This window comes from Oncorhynchus nerka, linkage group LG6, assembly GCF_034236695.1.
Source record: "Oncorhynchus nerka isolate Pitt River linkage group LG6, Oner_Uvic_2.0, whole genome shotgun sequence".
NCBI lineage: Eukaryota > Metazoa > Chordata > Actinopteri > Salmoniformes > Salmonidae > Oncorhynchus > Oncorhynchus nerka.
This window is the reverse complement of record NC_088401.1, coordinates 30,971,544-30,994,585: the sequence shown is the minus strand read 5'-3', so window position 1 is coordinate 30,994,585 and position 23,042 is coordinate 30,971,544. Positions and strand designations below refer to the sequence as shown.

At 44.2% G+C, this 23,042-nt stretch overlaps 1 protein-coding gene across 1 annotated transcript; it reads right to left on the bottom strand.

Annotated features, from left to right (window-relative positions):
- Positions 1-682: 682 nt before the first annotated feature.
- LOC115130328 (serine/threonine-protein kinase PRP4 homolog) lies at positions 683-21,421 on the bottom strand. Its single transcript, XM_029661356.2, has 15 exons — positions 21,315-21,421; positions 19,545-20,771; positions 19,213-19,371; positions 14,549-14,710; positions 14,359-14,440; positions 10,326-10,533; positions 5,495-5,562; positions 5,225-5,318; positions 4,818-4,965; positions 4,295-4,432; positions 3,936-4,089; positions 3,569-3,683; positions 3,309-3,460; positions 3,072-3,158; positions 683-2,742 (listed from the first exon to the last, which is right to left on the bottom strand). Exons 1-15 carry the CDS (start codon positions 21,371-21,373, stop codon positions 2,539-2,541), a joined length of 3,057 nt encoding a protein of 1,018 aa, XP_029517216.1. The 5' UTR covers positions 21,374-21,421; the 3' UTR covers positions 683-2,538.
- Between the last annotated feature and the right edge of the window lie 1,621 nt (positions 21,422-23,042).

Genomic DNA, 23,042 nt, shown 5'->3' with positions numbered 1-23,042 from the left:
CCTAGCGTCAGAAGATTTCAGCAATGAGAAGAGCTAAAAATGGTTCCAACTGGACACATGAGATGGGCTCTTTGGCTTTGAAGACCAGTCTCCTTTAGAAAGACAGTTCTCTTCTTCGTGACTCTGCCTCTAGCTATGTCTTCTCAGTCTGCCTCAGACTCAAATGGTAGTGGGAGTCAGGGGCCAGGTTGGTGCTCTCAGGGCAAAACTTCACTGGTAAATGGAGAGATGGGGATACCCATCAGTGCGAGGTCATGTTTTCAATATCTCTTTCTGAGTCAACATCCAAACGTACAGAGGAAGTCAACAAGGCATTGCTTAGAAATTACACTGAAGACAAGGATGCCCTCTACCCAGTAATCCATTTGCCTTAGCCACAGAACCCCATCAATAATTAGAATGCTTAATTATTTTATTCTTTATTTAATTAGGCAAATCAGTTAAGAAACAAATTCTTATTTACAATGACAGGCTACCGGGGAAAAGTGGGTTAAATGCCTTGTTCAGGGGCAGAAAGACAGATTTTTACCTTGTCAGCTCGGGGATTCGACCCAGCAATCTTACGGTTACTGGCCCAAGGCTCTAACCACTGGGCTACCTTAATTCAGGAAATAGATAGAGAAATTACACTGGTGTACATTTGTATTGTATTATACTTGAGAACAGAGGAACAAAAACAATATTGAATAGGAAATATTTTATTACTAAAAGTGGTGGTGCACTGAAGGTGCTCTTTCACATCTCAGTTCTTTGCTTAAATCACAATATTTTTTCCCTCAATGAGAAAAGAAACAAATCAAACATGAAAATCTTTAACATGGAGAAAGACTGTGGCAACAATGGAATATATACAACATGGGAGGAGAACGAGGTGGTGGCTTTCACAGGCCGGCATTGTTCTGTGTTCTACACATAAGGCTCATACAGGAGGCACTTAAATCTGAGAGCCTATAGCCAGGACCGTGTCAGAGAGAGAGGAGGAAATATGTGAAACCGTTGGAGTCAGTGGGGCTGCTCTGTTCTGTAAAATAACACAATGACCGACCTTGAAATGGAACGGTCTTATTGTTCGAGGGGAGTACAGTACTACTGTTGAGTCCATTCCTTAAGCACAGGCCTGGGACCTGTGAAATGGGGTTTGTGGTGCCATCATGTGGGACATCAATGCTGCTACGCACACACACTAGGTTACCATCCAATTGGTGAATATTCTAAAATCCACAAAAACAATATGCACATTTCCCCACCAGAGATATTTCCATCAAAATGACAGATAAAAGGCTGAACGTGGTGTAGCGCAGTTCATTTAAATGTACAGAATAAGTTCAATTGGTTTCCATCACATTTTCAACTCCACAGATGGTTTTCGGCACAACAAAAGTTGCTTTATATATAGAAAGTACCCGCTCTGGTCTTAGTACATGTGCTTTAGCCAACAGCTTGCAGATACAGTGCGGTTAGGCTACCGACATGAGATTATTATGGATAAAAGTGAGATTATTTGTATTTGTCAAACGGCAGTCAAGCATCAATCATGTCACCAGAATAAGACCCTCTATATTTATTAGGAAAGGAGCATCAAACAAAAACGTTTCTGCCATTTCTCGCGTAATGAATTTTACTGACAAAAACATCCCACCCTGTCTGGTGTTTTATTTTGCAGACATTTTGGAAAGTTCACCAACAAAACGTGCCGTTTCCATCAGGCGGCCTGTCTTGACATTTTTGTATCTAACGTGTACTTTCCTCGCATAAAAAGGTTGGCTGGAAACCTGGTTACAGAGAGCATTAACAGTACACAGGCTTATGCTAGACACATCTAGAGCACAACGAAGGGGTGCACATTCAAAAGCATGCACAGTCGCAGAATGAGCAATGTTGGTGATCATTAAAATTTTTACCGTTGAAGATGATGCATCTCCTTGATGCGACTAGTACACAACACACATTTCTAAACCGACCTACACTCAGATACTTCGACAATGCATTAGACATGTTTACAATAATTTTATTATTTTAATGTCATTCACTTCAATGCCAGCTAAATAGAAATAGTCCATAACTGCTGCATCACTGCCGGAGGGGGGTGGGGTTTATGATAAATCAAAATTATTTTTTCTTCTTCATGAATGTCTATTTTACTTATTTACAATTAAAACATACCAGGTTATCGTACCCATCATAATCAAAATAGGGGAAACAATTTATCCATAACATTCTCAATGGGGCGTCTTGTATTTCTACCTGGCAAGGCTGGTCTGGTTGATGGTTGGGCTGGTTTGAGGTCAGATCTTCTCCTGGATGAAGGGGGTGCTGCAGGGCCTGGCTGATGGTTGGGCTGGTCTGAGTTCAGATCTTCTCCTGGATCAAGGGGTGCTACAGGGCCTGGTTGATGGTTGGGCTGGTCTGAGTTCAGATCTTCTCCTGGATCAAGGGGAGCTGCAGGGCCTGGTTGATGGTTGGGCTGGTCTGAGTTCAGATCTTCTCCTGGATCAAGGGGAGCTGCAGGGCCTGGTTGATTGTTGGACTGGTCTGAGTTCAGATCTTCTCCTGGATGAAGGGGTGCTGCAGGGCCTGGTTGATGCTAATGCGTTTGGCAGGGTCCAGCATCAACGTGCCGTCGATCAGGTCTTTTAGGACTAGGACCTTCTTCCTCTGCTCCTCGGGCAGCCGCTGGCCACCCACCATGTCACACAGCAGGTCCTTGGTGGGGTTGATTGTGCTCATCACGGTTACCTTCTCCTGTGGTGTGTGGAGGGAGGTGGGGTGAGGATGGAGAAGGAGTGGGTGGAGGGAAATAAATAAATAAATAAATAAATATATATACACACACCATTTAGCAGATGCTTTTAAGCATATCTTTTACATACAGGTGGTCCCAGGGTTCAAACCCAGTATACTGGAGCCATGCACTACCGAGCTACAGAGGACCACAGTGAGAAACTATTCAAAAAATATGAAGCATCTGAATGAGCCTTCATGACTAGCCCAGCAAATCTAGCTGTTTTTAACCCATTTCTTAGATAATTTCCCAAACAACCGAGCAGCTGAAAAGTATAACATAAACAAACCCTTTCGGTCACTTTGTCTACTTCAATGTAGAGGAAGTTGAGGTTCTGATCAAAGTGCTGGTCTTTGAACAGGCCTTTCCGGATCATCTGAGAACAAAAGAACCATTACATCATCTGTATGCTACAGCACAGTGTACAATGCCCCAGGTTATGACTTCCTGTCAAAATCTAACACAGAGAGAGAGAGAGACTAAGGCTAGGAGAGACCAGCCAGGTCCAGTAATGTGGACAGTTTACCTTGTTGGGCATCTTGCCCTTGAGGTCCATGGCCAGTTTGATCATGTGGTTGTTGGAGGAGCCAGGGAAAAGGATCTTGCCGGTGTAGAGTTCGTACAGCGTGCAGCCCACTGACCACATGTCTATGCTGTAGTCGTACGGCTTCCCAATGACTGTGACAGAGACAAGACATCATGAGGACTGTGATCCAAGCAGGGACAACATCAGAGAGCTCTATTACAGCTAAAGTTATAAGCAAACAATCGCAAAGTAAAATGTACTGATTTCTGGAGCTCTGTAGAATCTGCTGACGAGGTACGGCGTGATGTCATTGTCTGCAACATGGGACGCCGAGCCAAAATCGCAGAGTTTCAAGATGGTCTTCGACTCGTTCACCTTGCAGGGGAGAGATCGAGAAACAGACACTGTTAGATGGGACCTTCAGGCCATGGTCATATTCATTACGGCACAGTATCGCAAAACGCTTCAATACATTTTTCAACGCAAAGCGAAAAGAAGTGTTTTTTTATTGGACAAATCCAGGTAGTCTCTCCCAGTTTGTCCTCTTTCTTCCATTTTGTGCCGTTGAACACGACCCGGCCTCAGTGCAGTTGTAACAGTCATGTGATGATAATATGGGCCTCGTACCAGGATGTTGTCAGGCTTGATGTCAGCGTGGAGGATGCTGCAACGTTTGAGGAGTTTGAGTGCCAGGAAGAGCTGCTGGGTGTAGGAGCGGACAGCCTTGATGTGAAGGCCCACGTCCTTACCGTACTTCTTCAGCACCTCGCGCAGGTTCATACTGAGACACACATTTCACAGAGAGCCATGAGTTAGAGCCAGTGAAGAAGTGTGATAGATGACAAAACACGGTGTGTCCTGCCACTGAGGACATGGAATGACACCCTATTCCTTATAGTGCACAAATGTTGAGCAGTAGTAAAAGGAATAGGTTGCTATTTCCCACTACTGCCACAGTGCAGTAGTGGTAGTCTCCCAGTTAGTACCTGAGGGGCTCGAACACCAGACACAGGTGCTGCTTGTGGTAGAAGTGTCTGAAGAGGCGCAAGCAGTGGAACTTGTCGTCTGGGTCGGCGTCGTTGAGCCTCTTGAGGAACTCCAGCTCCTTCAGGCCAGTCTTCTGCCTGGAGACCCAAAACACAAAATCAGCAAGGTCAGCATCTATTGGTTTATTTATCTAGGTAGGTTCTATTGAGGTAAATATATATTTTCCAAAAAAGCCCTGGACGATCCACATAGACGTTGCTAGAATACTTCTAATGAGGGCACATTCAAATGTGGTGCCGAAGGCAATATGTTCCCCAAACCATGAGCGAACCAGGATGCGTCTCAAATGGCTCCATTAGTCTTTTAACAGACTCTCTTATCCAGAGCGACTAACAATTAGCTCGTTCACCTTACATACCTTCATAGTGCACTACTTTTGACCAGAGTCCTGGTCAAAAGTAGTACACTACACAGGGAACGGGGTGCCATTTGAGTCCTGAGGCTGCCTGCCCGAGGACCTACATGAGCTCGTTGTTGCGGATGATCTTGACGGCCACATCCTGTCCGGCGCGGGCCGTGTCCCTGCCCCTGATCACGTTGCTGAACATTCCCTGGCCTGTGTAACCGTACACGTCGTAACGCTTGTCCAGCGTCTCCCCGATGTTCACGCCTAAAACACAGTAGGATAGACACGAGGGGCATGTTTAGAAAGTCTTGGCTATTTTCTCAATGAGATATCCAGTTACTAGGCCTCCAATAACACTATTAACCAATAGTGAAATCAAAAGGACTGCACTCATACACAGCGGAATACTAAGACGACATGGACTGTTTGCAAACATGGATGATTGAGAGAGCGAAAAGCTCAGCAGCCTTTCATCGGTGAATTCGTAACATTTGTAAGAGTGTGTCCAGTCAAGGGCACTTACGGTAGTAACCCTCTGCATCGGTCCAGTTGTCCCGGAGGTTGGGGTTCTCTTTGAAGTCCTTCCCCCCAACACCTGCTGCTCTCATCCTGGCACTCTGTGTAGACCAACATGACCAAACATTCAACCACACTCGCATAATGAACTACTTGCCACAGACAGATCACTCAGAAGATGGGCTTGCATGTTTAGCCCAGAGTAGCACTCTAAAGATCAGAGATATAAACATGGCTGGAGATCAGTGGAGGAGAGTGAGGCTCCTGTAAGACTTACATCAATGGCTGCTTCAAACATGACGTCCGACTCCGTAAACATATCAGGGGCCGAGGGCTTTTTGGGTCCTGACAGACAGAGGGAGGAAACGAGAGATTTAGTACACTTAACGGAAACATGCTTCAACCGGCACATGTTACGGCCCAAAAATATGACGTGAAATGAATGACCACTGGGGAACCAGACTAATTTACAACTCCGCATTTGGTCAATGTTAGTCATATGTGTAACGTCACCACGTTGCAACTTTCTACCACACGAGACAAAGGTGTCAAACATGAGAGAGAGCCATTGCGCTGTATCCCCTGTCAATGCCAGCACACCTTATAAGAGAGGGGCCCTGGAGGAAGGGGAAGGGAGGAAACCTGAGATTACACAGCCCAGTCTGCCACAAAGGCAGTGTCTACACTTGACACTTACAGGGCATTCGGAAAGTATTCAGACCCCTTCTTCCATATTTTTGAAAAGGGGGATTTGAAAAAATCCTCAATCTACACACAATACCCCATAATGGCAAATCCCAAAAACATTTTTGCAAATGATTACAAAATAATAAACAGAAACACCTTATTTACATATGTATTCAGACCCTTTGCAATGAGACTTGAAATTGAGCATCCTTGAGATGTTTCTACAACTTGAGTGGAGTCCGTCCACCTGTGGTAAATTCAATTGATTGGACATGATTTGAAAAGGCACACACCTGTCTATATATGGTCCCACAGTTGACAGTGCATGTCAGAGCAAAAATCAAGCCATGAGGTCGAAGGAATTGTCCTTAAAGCTCAGAGACAGGATTGTGTTGAAGCACAAAACATTTCTACAACATTGAAGGTCCCCAAGAACACAGTGGCCATCATCATTCTTAAATTGAAGAAGTTTGGAACCAACACTCTTCCTAGAGCTGACCGCCCGGACCAAACGTAGCAATCGGGGCAGAAGGGCATGGTCAGGGTGGTGATCAAGAACCCCATGTTCACTCTGAGATTAAGAGTTCCTCTGTGGAGATGGGAGAACATCCAGAAGGGGACAAGTCTCTGCAACACTCCAGGCCTTTATGGTTGAGTGGCCAGACAGAAGCAACTCCTCAGTAAAATTCACAACAGCCCGCTTGGAGTTTTCCAAAATGCACCTAAAAGACCAGACAAACAAGATTCTCTGGTCTGAAGAAAGCAAGATTGAACTATTCAGCCTGAATGCCAAGCGTCACGTTTGGAGGAAACCTGGCAGCATCCCTACTGTGAAGCATGGTGGTGGCAGCATCATGCTGTGGGGATGTTTTTCAGCGGCAGAGACAGGGAGACTAGTCAGGATCAATGGAAAGATGAACAAATTCTCTGAATGTCCTTCAGTGGCACAGCCAGAGCCCGGACATGAACTTGATCGAACATCTCTGGAGAGACCTGAAAAAAGCTGCGCGGCGACACTCCTCATCTAACCGGACAGAGCTTGAGAGGATCTGCAGAGAATGGGAGAAACTCCGTAAATACAGGTGTGCCAAGCTTGTACCGTATACCCAAAAAGGCGAGGCTGTAATTGCTGCCAAAGGTGATTCGACAAAGTACTGAGTAAAGGGTCTGAATAGTTACACTACCATTAAAACATTTGGGGTCACTTAGAAATGTCCTTGTTTTTGAAAAGCACATTTCTGTCCATTAAAATAACATCAAATTGATCAGAAAGACAGTGTAGATATTGTTAAAGTTTTAAATTACTATTGTAGCTGGAAACAGCTAATTTTTTATGGAATATCTACACAGGCATACAGAGGCCAATTATCAGCAACCATCACTCCTGTGTTCCAATGGCACGTTGTGTTAGCTAATCCAAGTTCATAATTTTAAAAAGGCTAATTGATTATTAGAGAACCTTTCAGCAATTATGTTAGGAAAGCTGAAAACTGTTATGCTAATTAAAGAAGCAATAAAACTGGCCTTTAGACTAGTTGAGTATCTGGAGCATTAGCATTTGTGGGTTCGATTACAGGCTCCAAATGACCAGAAACAAAGACCTTTCTTCTGAAACTCGTCAGTCTATGCTTGTTCTGAGAAATTAAGGCTATTCCATGCGAGAAATTGCCAAGAAACTGAAGATCTCATACAACGCTGTGTCCTACTCCCTTCACAGAACAGTGCAAACTGGCCCTAACCAGAATAGAAAGAGGAGTGGGAGGCCCTGGTGCACAACTGAGCAAGAGGACAAGTACATTAGAGTGTCTAGTTTGAGAAACAGACACCTCAAGTGCTCAACTGGCAGCTTCATTAAATAGTACCTGCAAAACTGCAGTCTCAACGTCAACAGTGAAGAGGCGACTCCGTGATGCTGGCCTTCTAGGCAGAATTGCAAAGAAAAAGCAATATCTCAGACTGGCCAATAAAAATAAAAGATTAAGATGGGTAAAAGAACACAGACATCATTGGCCAGTTTGAGATATGGCTTTTTCTTTGCAACTCTGCCAAGAAGGCCAGCATCCCAGAGTCATCTCTTCACTGTTGATGTTGACTGTTTTTTTGCGGGTCCGATTTTGTTCAGATCTGGCTGACCAGATGGTAAGGGAGGTGGTCTGGGATACATTGTGTGTGGATTTCTCCTCAGTCTATATGCAATCAGGCTATCAAAAGTGCATACAGTGGGCAACGTCATCAACACTCCTTCCAAAAGTCTCCAGAAAACTTGTGTTTTGGGACCAAGAGGCACCTTTTCATTATAAAGTGGGAGGAAATACGTTCCTAGTGTGAGAGGAATGTGTTTGCTACCTCAAAAATGCTAGCCAATAAATATAAGAAGTTGGCTGGAGTTATATCGACCCATGTGTAATCCCTTTAGCATTGATTGCTAGCTAGCGAGAGGTTAGCTGGCTAGTTAGCTTCTGTCATCAGTTTTTGTTGTGTTGTTATTAGAGGTCGACCGATAATGATTTTTCAACGGCGATACCGATTATTGGAGGACCAAAAAAAGCTGATACCGATTAAATCGGCTGATTTTTTTACATTTATTTGTAATAATGACAATTACAACAATACTGATTGAACACTTATTTTAACTTAATATAATACACCAATAAAATCAATTTAGCCTCAAATAAATAATGAACCATCTTCAATTTGGTTTAAATAATGCAAAAACAAAGTGTTGGAGAAGTAAAAATGCAATATGTGCCATGTAAGAAAGCTAACGTTTAAGTTCCTTGCTCAGAACATGAAAACATATGAAAGCTGGTGGTTCCTTTTAACATGAGTCTCCAATATTCCCAGGTAAGAAGTTTTAGGTTGTAGTTACAGGAATTATAGGACTATTTCTCTATACGATTTGTATTTCATATACTTTTGACTATTGGATGTTCTTATAGGCACTTTAGTATTGCCAGTGTAACAGTATAGCTTCCGTCCCTCTCCTCGCTCCTACCTGGGCTCGAACCAGGAACACATCGACAACAGCCACCCTCGAAGCAGCATTACCCATGTAGAGCAAGGGGAACAACTACTCCAAGTCTCAGAGCGAGTGACGTTTGAAACGCTATTAGCGCGCACCCCGCTAACTAGCTTGAATGCTTGAAGCATTGCGAAGAGCTGCTGGCAAAACGCACAAAAGTGCTGTTTGAATGAATGCTTATGAGCCTGCTGGTGCCTACCATGGCTCAGTAAGACTGCTCTATCAAATCATAGACTTCATTATAACATAACACACAGAAATACAAGCCGTATGTCATTAATATGGTCGAATCCGGAAACTATCATTTTGAAAACAAAACGTTTATTCTTTCAGCGAAATACGGAACCGTTCCATATTTTATCTAACGGATGGCATCCCTAAGTCTAAATATTGCTGTTACATTGCACAACCTTCAATGTTATGTCATAATTACGTAAAATTCTGGCAAATTAGTTCGCAATGAGCAAGGTGGCCCAAACTGTTGCATATACCCCGACTCTGCGTGCAAGGAACGCAAGAGTGACAATTTCACCTGGTTAATATTGCCTGCTAACCATTCTTTTAGCTAAATATGCAGGTTTAAAAATATATACCTCTGTGTATTGATTTTAAGAAAGGCATTGATGTTCATGGTTAGGTACACGTTGGAGCAAAGACAGTCCTTTTTCGCGAATGCGCACCGCATCGATTTTATGCAACGCAGGACACGCTAGATAAACTAGTAATATCATCAACCATGTGTAGTTATAACTAGTGATTATGATTGAGTTTTTTATAAGGTAAGTTTAATGCCAGCTAGCAACTTACCTTGGCTTCTTACTGCATTCGCGTAACAGGCAGGCTCCTCGTGAGGCAGGTGGTTAGAGCGTTGGACTAGATAACCGCAAGGTTGCAAGATTGAATCTCCGAGTTGACAAGGTAAAAATCTGTCGTTCTGTCCCTGAACAAGGCAGTTAACCCACCGTTCCTAGGCCGTCATTGAAAATAAGAATGTGTTCTTAACTGACTTGCCTCGTTAAATAAAGTCTGAATATAGCGCGGGAAAAGGGAATCCAGACACACTGTGGACACGGTACGCACATTTAAAATATAGTTGAAGATGCATTCCATGATCAGAACTCTATGATCAGAATACTAAAGCTGTATGAACTGTCAAGTCTAGACACGGCCACAGTTACAGCTAATGCGGGCACATTCAGCAAACAACCTGTATTACTAAAGAACACCTGTAAACTTCAAAATAAACTAAAAACATAAAAAGTTAGCACCAAGATGACCCACCCACATTGCACATTGCATATGAGCTAATATTTTGAGACGGCAATACAGAGCAGACCAAATGGCACCCTATTCCCTATATTCCCTTTATTTTCTCCCAACCTGAATCCCTTTTACTCACCATCCTTCTCCTGCGTGATGAGGCCTTGCTTGGCCTTGATGTTCTCCTCAAACGTGTCCAGATTCTCCAGCTCGTACTCCTTGACGTCGGCCGCCACACGCTCCAGGATGTCGTCTGGCGAGGGCGAGCGGCTCCGTGTGCTGCTCTGCGGGCTGCTGGGCTCCGACGCCATGGACGCCATGCTGTCCTCGTTGCCGCCACGGTATTTCTGCACATGGAGAGAGAGGTAGTGCCAGGTATAGAGTGGTCACAACAATGGAATTAAGTAAAAACAAGATATGGGTTTCGAGGGGGTCAATTTCAATAATGAAAAGGCAAATCAGAAAACATCCTATATTGGAGTAGTAGCCAAATATGAAACACTGGGCTGGGGATCCCTGCAACAGCTATGTACAGTTCAACAGCAGATGTGATGATCAGGGCTCCAGACAACCATGTAGTCTCATTTAGCGACTTGTATTTGGCCGCATCTGTGCGAGCTGCCCATTCGACATGGTCACCTCACTCCAAACGTCATTTTATTTTTAAGGAGCCAAAACCATGATTTGGTCAAACAATCAAACATTATCCTCACGATTCCTGTAAAGATAAGATTAATCAGGATATCTGCAGGTTACATGAAGTTGAATTTAAGACAACCTTTTTAATGCCACTTGGAATGCCATTTCATACCAATTTTGAGGTCTGCGTGAGCAACACACCTGCAAATATTCCTTTCCAGAAATGAGCCTGTTGGGCTTTTTATTAATTTTTTATTTTTAGGGCTAGCTCTTTCACCTGAGTCTATTGCCTACATGGCTCATATTAGCAGGCAGGTGTGCTATTTTAGCAATGCGCATTCTCCTGGAGCCTTATGGATATAGTAGTATAGTGGTTAGGCTATAGCTGGCTGAAGCAGGGGGTTTCCCATCTGCATTTGTTTGACCACCACAAAGAGCTAATCATTAGCCAGATCAAAAAACACAAAGTGTTCAGAATTTTGTCTTCGATACCATTACCGGCTTTTGATACTCAATACTATAACAATATCACAGAGGAAAAAATCCTTAAAGTCAAATATACAGCACTGTTACTGTATAAAACTCATCCTGTTGTGTAGTTGATTTGTAGATTCTGGTGTGTTAGAATAGGGCTGGAACAGAAGCATATACACCCTGTAGCTCTCTTCGAGGTGCTATGCCTTTACATTAGAACATTAGCCTACAACCAAAGTCTAATAAAATAATTCCCTTATTCAGTGAATCAGGTATCAAATGACCATACTTTGACGCAAGTCAGCTATACAGGAGGGCTCTAGACTGACTCTTTTCACTGCCAAGACAGACATGAAAGAAGTTATCTATTTCATCTAACATGTTCAGAGAAAGCATGATGGATATGTTGATGTGTCATAATACGATCCAGAGTAATCAGATATATTTTTGACTCTTTAGAGATTCATTTGCCTGCATGTTTTTTTGTTTGTGCATATTGGCCTCGGCCCTTCAAACTCAACTCTGGACCTCGGAGCCAATTACATTGTGCTTTTTCAATGTTCCCTCTAATCAGAGACTAAGACCTGGGACATCAGGTTGGTGCAATTAGTTGTCAGGTAGGACAGAAAACCAGCAGGTTCTGGACTAGAGCTGGCAAGAGCTGCCGCTTTCAAGGAGCGGGATACAAATCCTGACACTTATAAAAAAAATTATGCTACGCCATCCAGCGACCAATCAATAGTGGACTAAGATCGAATCCTACTACACCGGTCTTGCAAGCAATCATGGATTACAAAGGGCAACCCAGCCACGAGCAGCCCAGGGACGCAAGCCTACCAGATGAGCTAAATGCCTTCTATGCTCGCTTTGAGGCAAGCAACACTGAACCATGTATGAGAGCACCAGCTGTTCTGGACGACTCCGTAATCACGCTGTCCATAGACCTTTAAACAGGTGAACATTCACAAGGCTGCAGGGCCAGGCGGATTGCCAAATGCGTTCTCAGAGAATGCGCTGACCAGCTGGCAAGTGTCTTCACCAACATTTTCAACCTCTCCCTGACCCAGTCTGTAATACCTACATGTTTCAAGCAGACTAGCATAGTCCCTGTGCCCAAGAACGCCAAGGTATCCTTTTTAAATGACTATTGCCCTGGACCCACTCCAATTCACATACCGCCCCAACAGATCCACAGATGACACAATCTATTGTATTCCACACTTCCCTTTCCCACCTGGACAAAAAGGTACACCTACGTGAGAATGCTGTTCACAGATTACAGCTCACTGTTAAACACCAGCGTGCCATCCAAGATCATCACTAAGCTAAGGACCCTGGGACTAAACACCTCCCTCTGCAACTGGATCCTGGCCTTCCTGACGGGCCGACCCCAGGTGGTGAGGGTAGGCAACAACACATTTGCAACACTGACCCTCAACACAGGGGACCTTCAGGGGTGCGTGCTACGTCTCCTCCTGTACTCCGTTCACCCACGACTGTGTGGCCGCACACGACTCCAACACCACCATTAAGTTGGCAGACCACATGACGGTGGTAGGCCTGATCACCGATGATGATGAGACAGTCTATAGGGAGGTCAGAGACCTCTCAACGTCGGCATGACAAAGGAGCTGATCGTGGACTACAGGAAACGGAGAGCCGAGCATGCCCCCATTCACATCAACTGGGCTGTAGGGGAGCAGGTCAAGAGCTTCAAGTTCCTCGATGTCCACATCACTAAGGAGCTATCATGGTCCAATCACACCAACACAGTCATGAAGAGGGCACGACAACACCTCTTCCCCTCAGGAGGCTAAAAATATTTGGCATTGGCCCTGATATCCTCAAATAGTTCAACAGCTTCCCCAATGAGAGCATCTTGACTGGCTCCATCACCGCTTGGTATTGAAACTGCTTGGCATCCGACCACAAGACGCTAGAGGGTAGTACGTACGGCCCAGTAAATCACTGGGGCCAAGCTTCCAGCAACCCAGGACCAATATAATAGGCGGTGTCAGAGGAAATCCCATAAAATTGTCAGACTTGAGTCACCCAGGTCATGGACTGTTTTCTCTGCTACTGCACGGCAAGCGGTACCAGAAGGCCAAGTCTAGGACCAAAAAGGCTCCTTAACAGCTTCTACCCCCAAGCCATAAGATTGCTGAACAATTATTCAAATGGCCACTGGACTATTATATTGACGACCCCCCCCCCCCCCCATTTGTTTTGTACACTGCTGCTACTCGCTGTTTATCTATGCACTGTTGGATAAGGGCTTGTAAGTAAGTATTTCACGGTAAGGTGTTGTATTCGGCGTATGTGATAAATCAAGTTTGATTTGATTGAAAAATGATCGGTACACCAACAGCTTATCGACCAAACAGTCAATTAAATGGGGTCAGCCCTAATGTGCACACACAGAGGTGCACATGGCTGGATAGCTCTCGAAAACCTAGGACGTGGATCTCAAGTATTATTGGATGTTTTTTTATGCCGCGGTGAACAATTAAGCAGCACCGGCACAATATAACGGAAACACTGAAGTCATCTCCGTCACATTTTTTAAGACCTCTGCAAACTGAATTTAAGATGTTTTAAAACTTAATGAGAAATTAATTGAAGACTTACGAATTTTTATGGGCCCGTGGACACCAATTCTGTTTAGAGTTAGCAATCTAACTAATGCGTTTGAGTTTCCACTTATTAGGTGGTCATTTAGCGCCAAATAAATGAGTCTACGTGGTCAAATACATCTCTGTTGAACAAAACAAAATTATTGAGTCCTGTATTAACAGTTAAATATAACTCATGAAAATCACTGGACTAAGGTTGCACATCAAAATATCTCGATTCATGCATTCCTGCATGGACGTGTTACATGAAACAATTTATTTCTGTAATACCATCTAAGTAGCCTATTAGACCTCTTAATAAAACACTGAATTACTTCATAAGTGATTACTTCATGTTTCTATTGCGTGATGCCACAAACTGAAAAAGTTTGTGCCACCAGGGAGAAATGTTAGTCTGGAGCCCTGGATGAGGGATGGGGAACTGACCTGGACGATAGCCAGTCGCTGCTGCCGGCGCTGCTCTATGATGGCCTCTTCATCCACCTCCTCACCATCAAAGTCCTCAAGCCTGGTAACAAAATTAACCCACTTACAAAAACACATAATCACCCAGATAATTACCATATTGCAGTGTAGCATTTGTCTGTTTGTGTGTGGGTGTTCACCCTCTACTCACACTTCCTCCTCGGAGGACTCCTTGTCGGCCTTCATGCCCTCAGAGAGGCTGCCCTTGAACTTGTCCTCGTCCCGGCCATGTCTCCTCCTCCTGTCCCGGTCCCGGGAGTTGGAGCGCCGGCCGTACTGTCTGAGACGGCCGTATCTGTCTCTTTCCGGCGACCTGCAGCGCACAACATAGAAAATATTTAGACAACCTTGGCCAATGAGCCTCATACTCCGACATCACCAAAGCTTCATCACTAGAACCAGACATAATCTGTAAGGAAACCATCTTACCACTACCATGACAGTGTTAACTCAAAATGACACAACGACAAGGTTCCAGTTTAACAACGTTTACTAAACCGTATTCGCACACTACATGTTTGCCATTGCACTCAGGCCAGGTTCATCTACCCCGAGACTCCTGCGCAGGCGCCTGAATAACAGAGTGATAGCCCCATAATAACAGAAAAATAGGGATACTTAAAAACATGAACTTCACAATCTCACACTTTTTTTTAAAGATAAAACTTCAACAACATAAATGTCCAAGTATTATTCAAGTCCCTCATTACAAATGGGTTGTGTGACAGTTTTTATTTGTATTACTCACGCTGCCACTTTCCATTACTGTGAGCCTATAGGAGCACAAGACTGGATGCTCCTTTTTAGTCAGACAGTCAGCAAGCTGTTCCTTTGTGGTCGACCACAAATAAGTTCCTTGATGCTGCTAATCTCAAGACAAAGTATTTTCTCAGTGACAGACTTGGTTGACTTCACAGCGTCAACTAAGAAGTAGTTGTCAGTGACAAACTACAGGTAGAATATGCTGTTTTGTCTCACCAGTGGTAAACTCTGAGAACAGAGTTGCAAGAAAGATAGCATTGTCCATTCCATCCGCAAGAGCAAGTGTTTCTCCAGCAAGCGTGCTTCGGACAACTCTTCTGATCCTTTTTGACTGCCAACAGATGAGAATCTTCCTCCTTCACCCCTTTACACGATTAGATGTCCACCTTGTGTGCCTCCATCTGTAAGGTTCCCTAGGGAAGCATCACTGAAGACAACTCGTTTCAGAGTCATCTTTTCCAACATGCTGAAACTTTAGTCACCTGTTGTGATTTCAGTTTACCTCATGAATGGTTTGTACAGCAGCGTGTTTTGTGTTGGATGCCAAGTTGCAGCCATCAAGCATTACATCAGGTCTACTCTGTCTAGCAACCCATAGAATTTGACCCATCTTTGACCTCAATTTATCAGCTTCAATTCCACAGAGAGGGGAATTCCTTTGTACGGCTCTTGAAGAATCCATGTGGATAGGTTGAAGATTCTTGATATAGCTTTCCTGTTACATCAGTATATGGCACATTTTGATCTCCTTCCATATTTGTCTAGTGGATTTGTTCCGGGCAATGGCGCCCTCTTCTGGTTGTTGGTCAGTGTAATATGCTGCATCACTCACTTGCATTCCATCTGTTATTGGCGCGACAGACATCTTTTAACCCAAAAGTATTTTTAGTGCCGACTTCATTGACGCAAATGTCACCACAGTACAAGCAGTCAAAGCCAACTGTTTCTCCCCACCATCCAGACAGGCAGTATCTAGAAACTTGAAAGCTAACACTGCATCCGGGAGAACCATGTCATACTTGCGCATCTTATTGTACCTCTGTTGGAAATCAATTATGTAGTCAGTCACTGCAACTGAAATATCTCTAGTAACACTGTCATGGTTACGGTCTCTCTCTTCTTTAAGAAACACAGAATACACTGCTCTAATCAAAGTTCAAATACCGTCATCCTTGTTCAAATCCTCAACGGATATTTCCAGTGCTGTATCTCTCGCTCTTCCCTCGAGCGATAATACCACCGCACGAGCTTGCTTTTTCTCGTCCAGATTAGTAACTCACGTCCAGATTCCAAGTTAATGTTTCCATCTTTCATACGACCTCTTCTTGTCGAACCGAGTTAGCACATTGTAGTTATTAGCCATCCTCTGCTAACACTGTTAATTCGAAATGACACAACGCCAAGGTTCCAGTTTAACAACGTTTACTAAACCATAATAGCACACTACATGGTTTCCATTGCACTCAGGACAGGTTCATCTACCCCGAGACTCCTGCGCAGATGCCCTAATAACCGAGTGATAACCCCGTAACAACAGAAATATAGGGATATTCAAAACATGAACTTAACAGACAGCATTGCCTGCCTATTTGATGACAATAATTGCAACTAGCTACACAGATCCAGTATCTGTAAAAGTAATACAATATTATAATATTTTATTAGGATCCCCATTACACCGTACCCAAAACAGACGTGCGCAAATTGATTTTTGTCCCACACCAAACAATCACGACATGCAGGTTGAAATATCAAGACAAACTCTGAACCAATTATATTAATTTGGGGACAGGTCGAAAAGCATTAAAAACATTTATGGCTAGCTAGCTTGCAGTTGCAAGCTAATTTGTCCTATTTACCTAGCTTGCTGTTGCTAGCTAATTTGTCCTTGGATAAACGTTGAGTTGTTATTTTACCTGAAATGCACAAGGTCCTCTACTCCGACAATTAATTCACACATACAGTTGAAGTTTACATACACCAGAGCTAAATACATTTAAACTCAGTTTTTCACAATTGCTGGATTTAAACAGAGTAAAAAATCCCTGTCTTACGTCAGATAGGATCACCACTATTTTAAGAATGTGAAATGTCAGAATAGAGAATGATTTATTTCAGCTTTTATTTCTTTCATCACATTCCCAGTGGATCAGAAGTTGACATGCACTCAATTAGTATTTGGTAGCATTGCCTTTAAATTGTTCAACTTGGATCAAACGTTTTGGGTAGCCTTCCTCAAGCTTCCCACAATAAGTTGGGTGAATTTTGGCCCGTTCCTCCTGACAGAACTGGTGTAACTAAGTCAGGTTTGTAGGCCTCCTTGCTCACACACGCTTTTTCCAGTTCTGCCCACAAATGTTCTATAGGATTGAGGTCAGGACTTTGTGATGGCCACTCCAATACCTTGACTTTGTTGTCCTTAAGCCATTTTGCCACAACTTTGGAAGTATGCTTGGGGTCATTGTCCATTTGGAAGACCCATTTGCAACCAAGCAATAACTGGTGTCTTGAGATGTTGCTACAATATATCCACATTATTTTCCCACCTCATGATGCCATCTATTTTGTGAAGCGCACCAGTCCCTCCTGCAGCAAAGCACCTCAACAACATGATGCTGCCACCCTCGTGCTTCACAGTTGGGATGGTGTTCTACGGCTTGCAAAGCCTCCCCCTTTCCCCTCCAAACATAACGATGGTCATTGTGGCCAAACAGTTCTATTTTTGTTTCATCAGACAGAGGACATTTCTCCAAAAAGTATGATCTTTGTCCCCATGTGCAGTTGCAAAGCATAGTCTGGCTTTTTATAGTGGTTCTGGAGCGGTGGCTTCTTTCTTGCTGAGCAGCCGTTCAGGTTGTCGATATAGGACTTGTTTAACTGTGGCTATAGATACTTTTGTACCTGTTTCCTCCAGCACCTTCACAAGGTCCTTTGCTGTTGTTCGGGGATTGATTTACACTTTTCGCACCAAAGTACGTTAATCTCTAGGAGACAGAACGCGTCTCCTTCCTGAGCGGCATGACAGCTGCGTGGTCCCATGGTGTTTATACTTGATTGTACAGATGAAAGTGGTACCTTCAGGCATTTGGAAATTGCTCCCAAGGATGAACCAGACTTGTGGAAGTCTACAATATTTTTTCTGAGGTCTTGGCAGATTTCTTTTGATCTTCCCATGATGTCAAGCAGAGGCACTGAGTTTGAAGGTAGGCCTTGAAATACATCCACAGGTACACCTCCAATTGACTCAAATTATGTCAATTAGCGTATCAGAAGCTTCTAAAGCCATGACATCATTTTCTGGAATGTTCCAAGCTGTTTAAAGGCACAGTCAACTTAGTGTATGTAAACTTCTGACCCACTGGAATTGTGATACAGTGAATCATAAGTGAAATAATCCGTCGGTAAACAATTGTTGGAAGAATTACTTGTGTTATGCACAGGGTAGATGTCCTAACCGACTTGCCAAAACTATAGATTGCTAACAAGAAATTTGTGGAGTGGTTGAACAATTTGTTAAGTGTATGTAAACTTCTGACTTCAACTGTAAAACGGTCAATCGAATCGTTTCTAGTCATCTCTCCTCCTTCCAGGCTTTTTCTTCTTTGGACTTTATATGACGATTGGCATCTAACTTTCATAGGTGTATTACCACGACATACTGACCGAATTTAATTTTTTAATCACCCATGTGGGTATAACCAATGACAAGATGGCATGTAGGTATCTGCTTCTATAAACCAATGAGGAGATGGGAGAGGCAGGACTTGCGTCTTGCGTTCAGCGTCACAAATATAACTGACTTCTATTTTAGCGCTTGGCAACGCAGACGCTCATTGGCACGCGCAAGCAGTGTGGGTGCAATGATTGAATAACATGTATGTGTACATTTATTTTGCAGTGCACGCGACGCGACGCGAGCGGTGTGGTCAGCATGTTAGCTTTTGCAAAAGCAATTATTTACAGGCATCATCTTAACTTCTGGAGGCTTGAAGAAGCCCCTGCAGATTTAATTTGGCTCAGCACATCCACAAGTTTCAGCTTGTCCCATCTCACCTGCGTCTCATTGGAGACCTGCTCCGTCTCCGGAAGGGCGAGGGGGACCTTCTTCTGAAGGGTGAGCGGCTCATCCTGCGACGTTGGGGAGCACCTCTGGGGCTGGTCTCCCGTGACCTCGCTCTACCCCCTGGCCCTGCTTCTGGGCGTATTCGCTTTCTGTGGGAGAGAATATAAAGTTTAGAAGATCAGTGGATAGCAGCACATTCTTAATGCCCCATCCTAAAACAGTATGCACCCTCAAATAGTTGCCCATGCCATGTAGACAACTACTGTTGTTTGGTATAGGACAATAAGGGGGTGGACTGCAGGTTAATCCATAGTAAACAGACCGGAGTGGTGAGGAGCCCTGTCTGTCAGCATCCCTCCTCCTGGCATCTGGGGAGCGACTGCGGCCTCTCCTTGCTGGGGACCTGGCTGATCTGGAAGGAGAGCCCTGTTTGGAGGTGGAAGCTGAAGCAGATGCCTGCTGGGAGTCTCTGGTGGGACGTGGGGAGGCGCTGCGTCTCCTCGAGGGGCTAATGGCCACTCCTCCTCCTCGCCTGTGGGGAGAGCGGTTCTCTTTCCCTGACGAAGCATCCTTGGAAGGTGACTTTGTCGGCCTCTTGTCTCGCTCTCTTTCTGACTCCGACCGCCCTGGACGCTCCCGTGATCTGGACCTCCGGCTGCCACGCTCCGTGTTTGGTCTGTCGTCAGGCTGGGGCGAAGAGCGTTTGTCTGAGCGGCCGCTCCTCTGCTCTGCCCTCCTGCTGGAGGGGGAAGGAGACTTCTTGTTTCTCTCTTTGGACCTGCCCCCGCTTTGGGAACGCTTCCTCTCTTTTGATTTGCTGCGGCCACGGCCTTTGGCGGCCACATCTTTGCTGCCTTTGGTTGTTTTGTCCGACTTGGATTCCTTGCCTGTCCTCTCCTTGGACTTGCTCCGACTGTGGCGCTTAGAGCTGGACTTGCTGGCTTCTGTGGAGTCCCGTCTGGCTTTACCACTCCTACCCCTGGGGGAGGGGGGTTTCCCCATACTGCCCTTTTGACGCTGCTCCCCGTTCCGGACCCTGCCCTCTCCGTCTCCCTCCTCAGAGCCAGAGTTATAACCCTGTAGGATGAGGCCCATGCCTGACTGCACCTTACCCCCCTCCATCACCTGGCTGTCCAGCTCAGCTTTAATCATGGCCCGCTGTTTCTCCAACTCCTCCAATAAGGCCTTGTCGTCAGATGAAGGGGAGATGTGAGTCTTTCTCTGGCTGGAGGCGCTGTTGATGCCAGGGGCGGAAGAAGAGGAGCCATCTTTACGTTTGTGTTTCTTGTGTTTGTGTCGATGTTTGCGCTTTCGGTCCTTGTCCTCTTCGGACGGGTGCTTGTGTTTTTTGTGCTTGCTGCGGTGTTTGTGTTTCTTCTTCTTGTGTTTGCTGCCACTGCTGTGATGTTTGGACACCTTCGCTGTCTTTTCACCGTTAGTTTCTACTTCCCCCTCCCCGACTTCTTTCTCCTCCCGCTCTTCTTCTTCTGAATTCTCACCACTCTCCTCCTCACTCCCACTCTTGTCTTGGCTCTCCAAATCTTCTTTCCTAAGGTACAAAGATTGGTAAAATATATCATTTAAACCAAACCATTTTTTGTAACTTGAATAGCTACAACATGAATTGTCCAAAATATGACTTTTAACACAGTAAACAAAATCTGTAACTGCTAGCTATCCTTGCTTCCCGACTTGACCGCCAAGTCAGCTAGTTAGCTGACCGCTAGCAAGCTACTGTAGCAAACAATGGCTAGCTTGCTACGTTAGCTTCTTAGCTACGTATGCAATAAGCATAGCTAGCCAGATAGTTAGCGAGTTAACTAGAATGTTAAGTTGCATTTTAGGACACTCGTGTTTGATTGGTTTATGGTATGGTTTCGCTATAGAAAACATTTAAACATGTCAGCAAAGCCTTTCGAACACTGGGATAGCTAAGAGTTAGCAGGCTAGCTCTATTTAGCTAGCCTGATACTGTTTCAACGCTGCACAAAACAGATACACCGACGACAACGTCGACTTGCCAAAAGCACTGAATCGGGTGAAAGTACTACAAATAAGTTGCATGGTCGTCTAATCTTCTAAAATGTCTTACACGTGCTCGTTTCCGTTATTCATTCTGCTAGACGCGATATCCATCTCTACATCGGCCATTTTCCTCAGCCGGGGTGTTTCTTCCTTCAATGTATTGTACACAGTACACACAACTGCAAAAAACTGTACTTCTGCCCTCTACAGCAGCCGCGACGTACTGGGTTGACTGAAAGCGCTAAAAGTATAATTTTGTCCACTAGGGGACAGTGATGTTTGAGAGAATGCTGACAGTGGCAAGGGGAAAGTGGCTGGTAAAATTTCTCGACAAGTGTTGGTCTATTCCCAGGTATAGTTATTCATAGTTTAAAAGCAAAACCTAAAACCAGGGTATTCTCAGGCACTCCCTCCACTCTGGGGATTCTGTCACTCACAATCACTTTGGAAAGTTCCTTCTCTCTTACAGCCGCTCTGAAAAAATACAAATGTATGTTTTACAGCCTCTCTGAACTAACATCACCCTAAAAGAGCAGAACAAGATTACCATAGAGAAACGTTTTCTTTACCTCTTCACAGTACAGTTACAGTCTGTAGAGATTATAGACCTGTGTACCCATAGCCGCGGGAAGTAGAGGTGCTGAGGCTGCTTCAGCACCCCCTGAAAAATCAGAATAAAAAAATAGATATAATTTTACTTTGGGATCCCCCCCAAAGTGGTGCGCTGGGCCTTTACTAGTCCTGTATTAGAGGACCGATATAGCAGTCTGTAGCGCATGCAAAAATCCCCTCTCCCGGTCAGTTTTTAAGCATGAGGGAAATATCATAGAGCTGTTTCCCCCCCCCAAAAGTCCCAAGATGATAATGAATGGCATCATTCATCCTCCACCCCCACCATCCAAAGCTTCTTCCACTTTCTCAATGAATTTGTATTTATAGTCTAAATAAATAGAGTGCATTGTTTCAATGTATCTGCATAGGCAAAAGTCCAACTGTAAAAATTGAAATGTTACTTACAAGCCCTTAACCTACAGTGCAGTTCAAGAAGAAGAAAATATTTACCAAGTAGGCTAAAATAAAAAGTAATAATAAAAAATAACACAATAAGAATAACTAGATGTCGGGCATCTTGTTGTGATTTGTACTGTACAAGACAGTTTTAATTTACACTGTATTCATAATGAGAAGAGCACCCAATTACACCTTGGTCGTATGGGCCAGAAGGCAGCCTAAGCCCTATTAACTTCATATTCACAAATAGAAAGTGAAGATGGCACATTCAGTTGAACATGGGTAATGGCATTTCGTGCTGTCATGAAACCTATTTCACTCCATCACATTTTCAATGAGAACCGTCATGTCAGACATTTCAGTCGTAATGCTGCTGTAGAGAAAGACAGGCAGTCATTGGCTATGTGAAGGGAAAGTACAGACCAAGGGAACCACATTTTAGCATAACACATTTTATAAAGATCTTTTTGCAGCACCGGATTGAAAGATACACTAAATATACAAAAGTATGTGGACACCCATTCAAATGAGTGGATTTGGCTATTTCAGCCACACCAGTTTTTATTTTTTTTTAACCTTTATTTAACTAGGCAATTCAGTTAAGAACAAATTCTTATTTTCAATGATGGCCTAAGAACAGTGGGTTAACTGCCTTGTTCAGGGGCAGAACGACAGATTTTTACCTTGTCAGCTCGGGATTCGATCTTGCAACCTTTCGGTTACTAGTCCAACACTCTAACCACTAGGCTACGTGCCATCCCGTTGCTGACAACTGTATAAAATC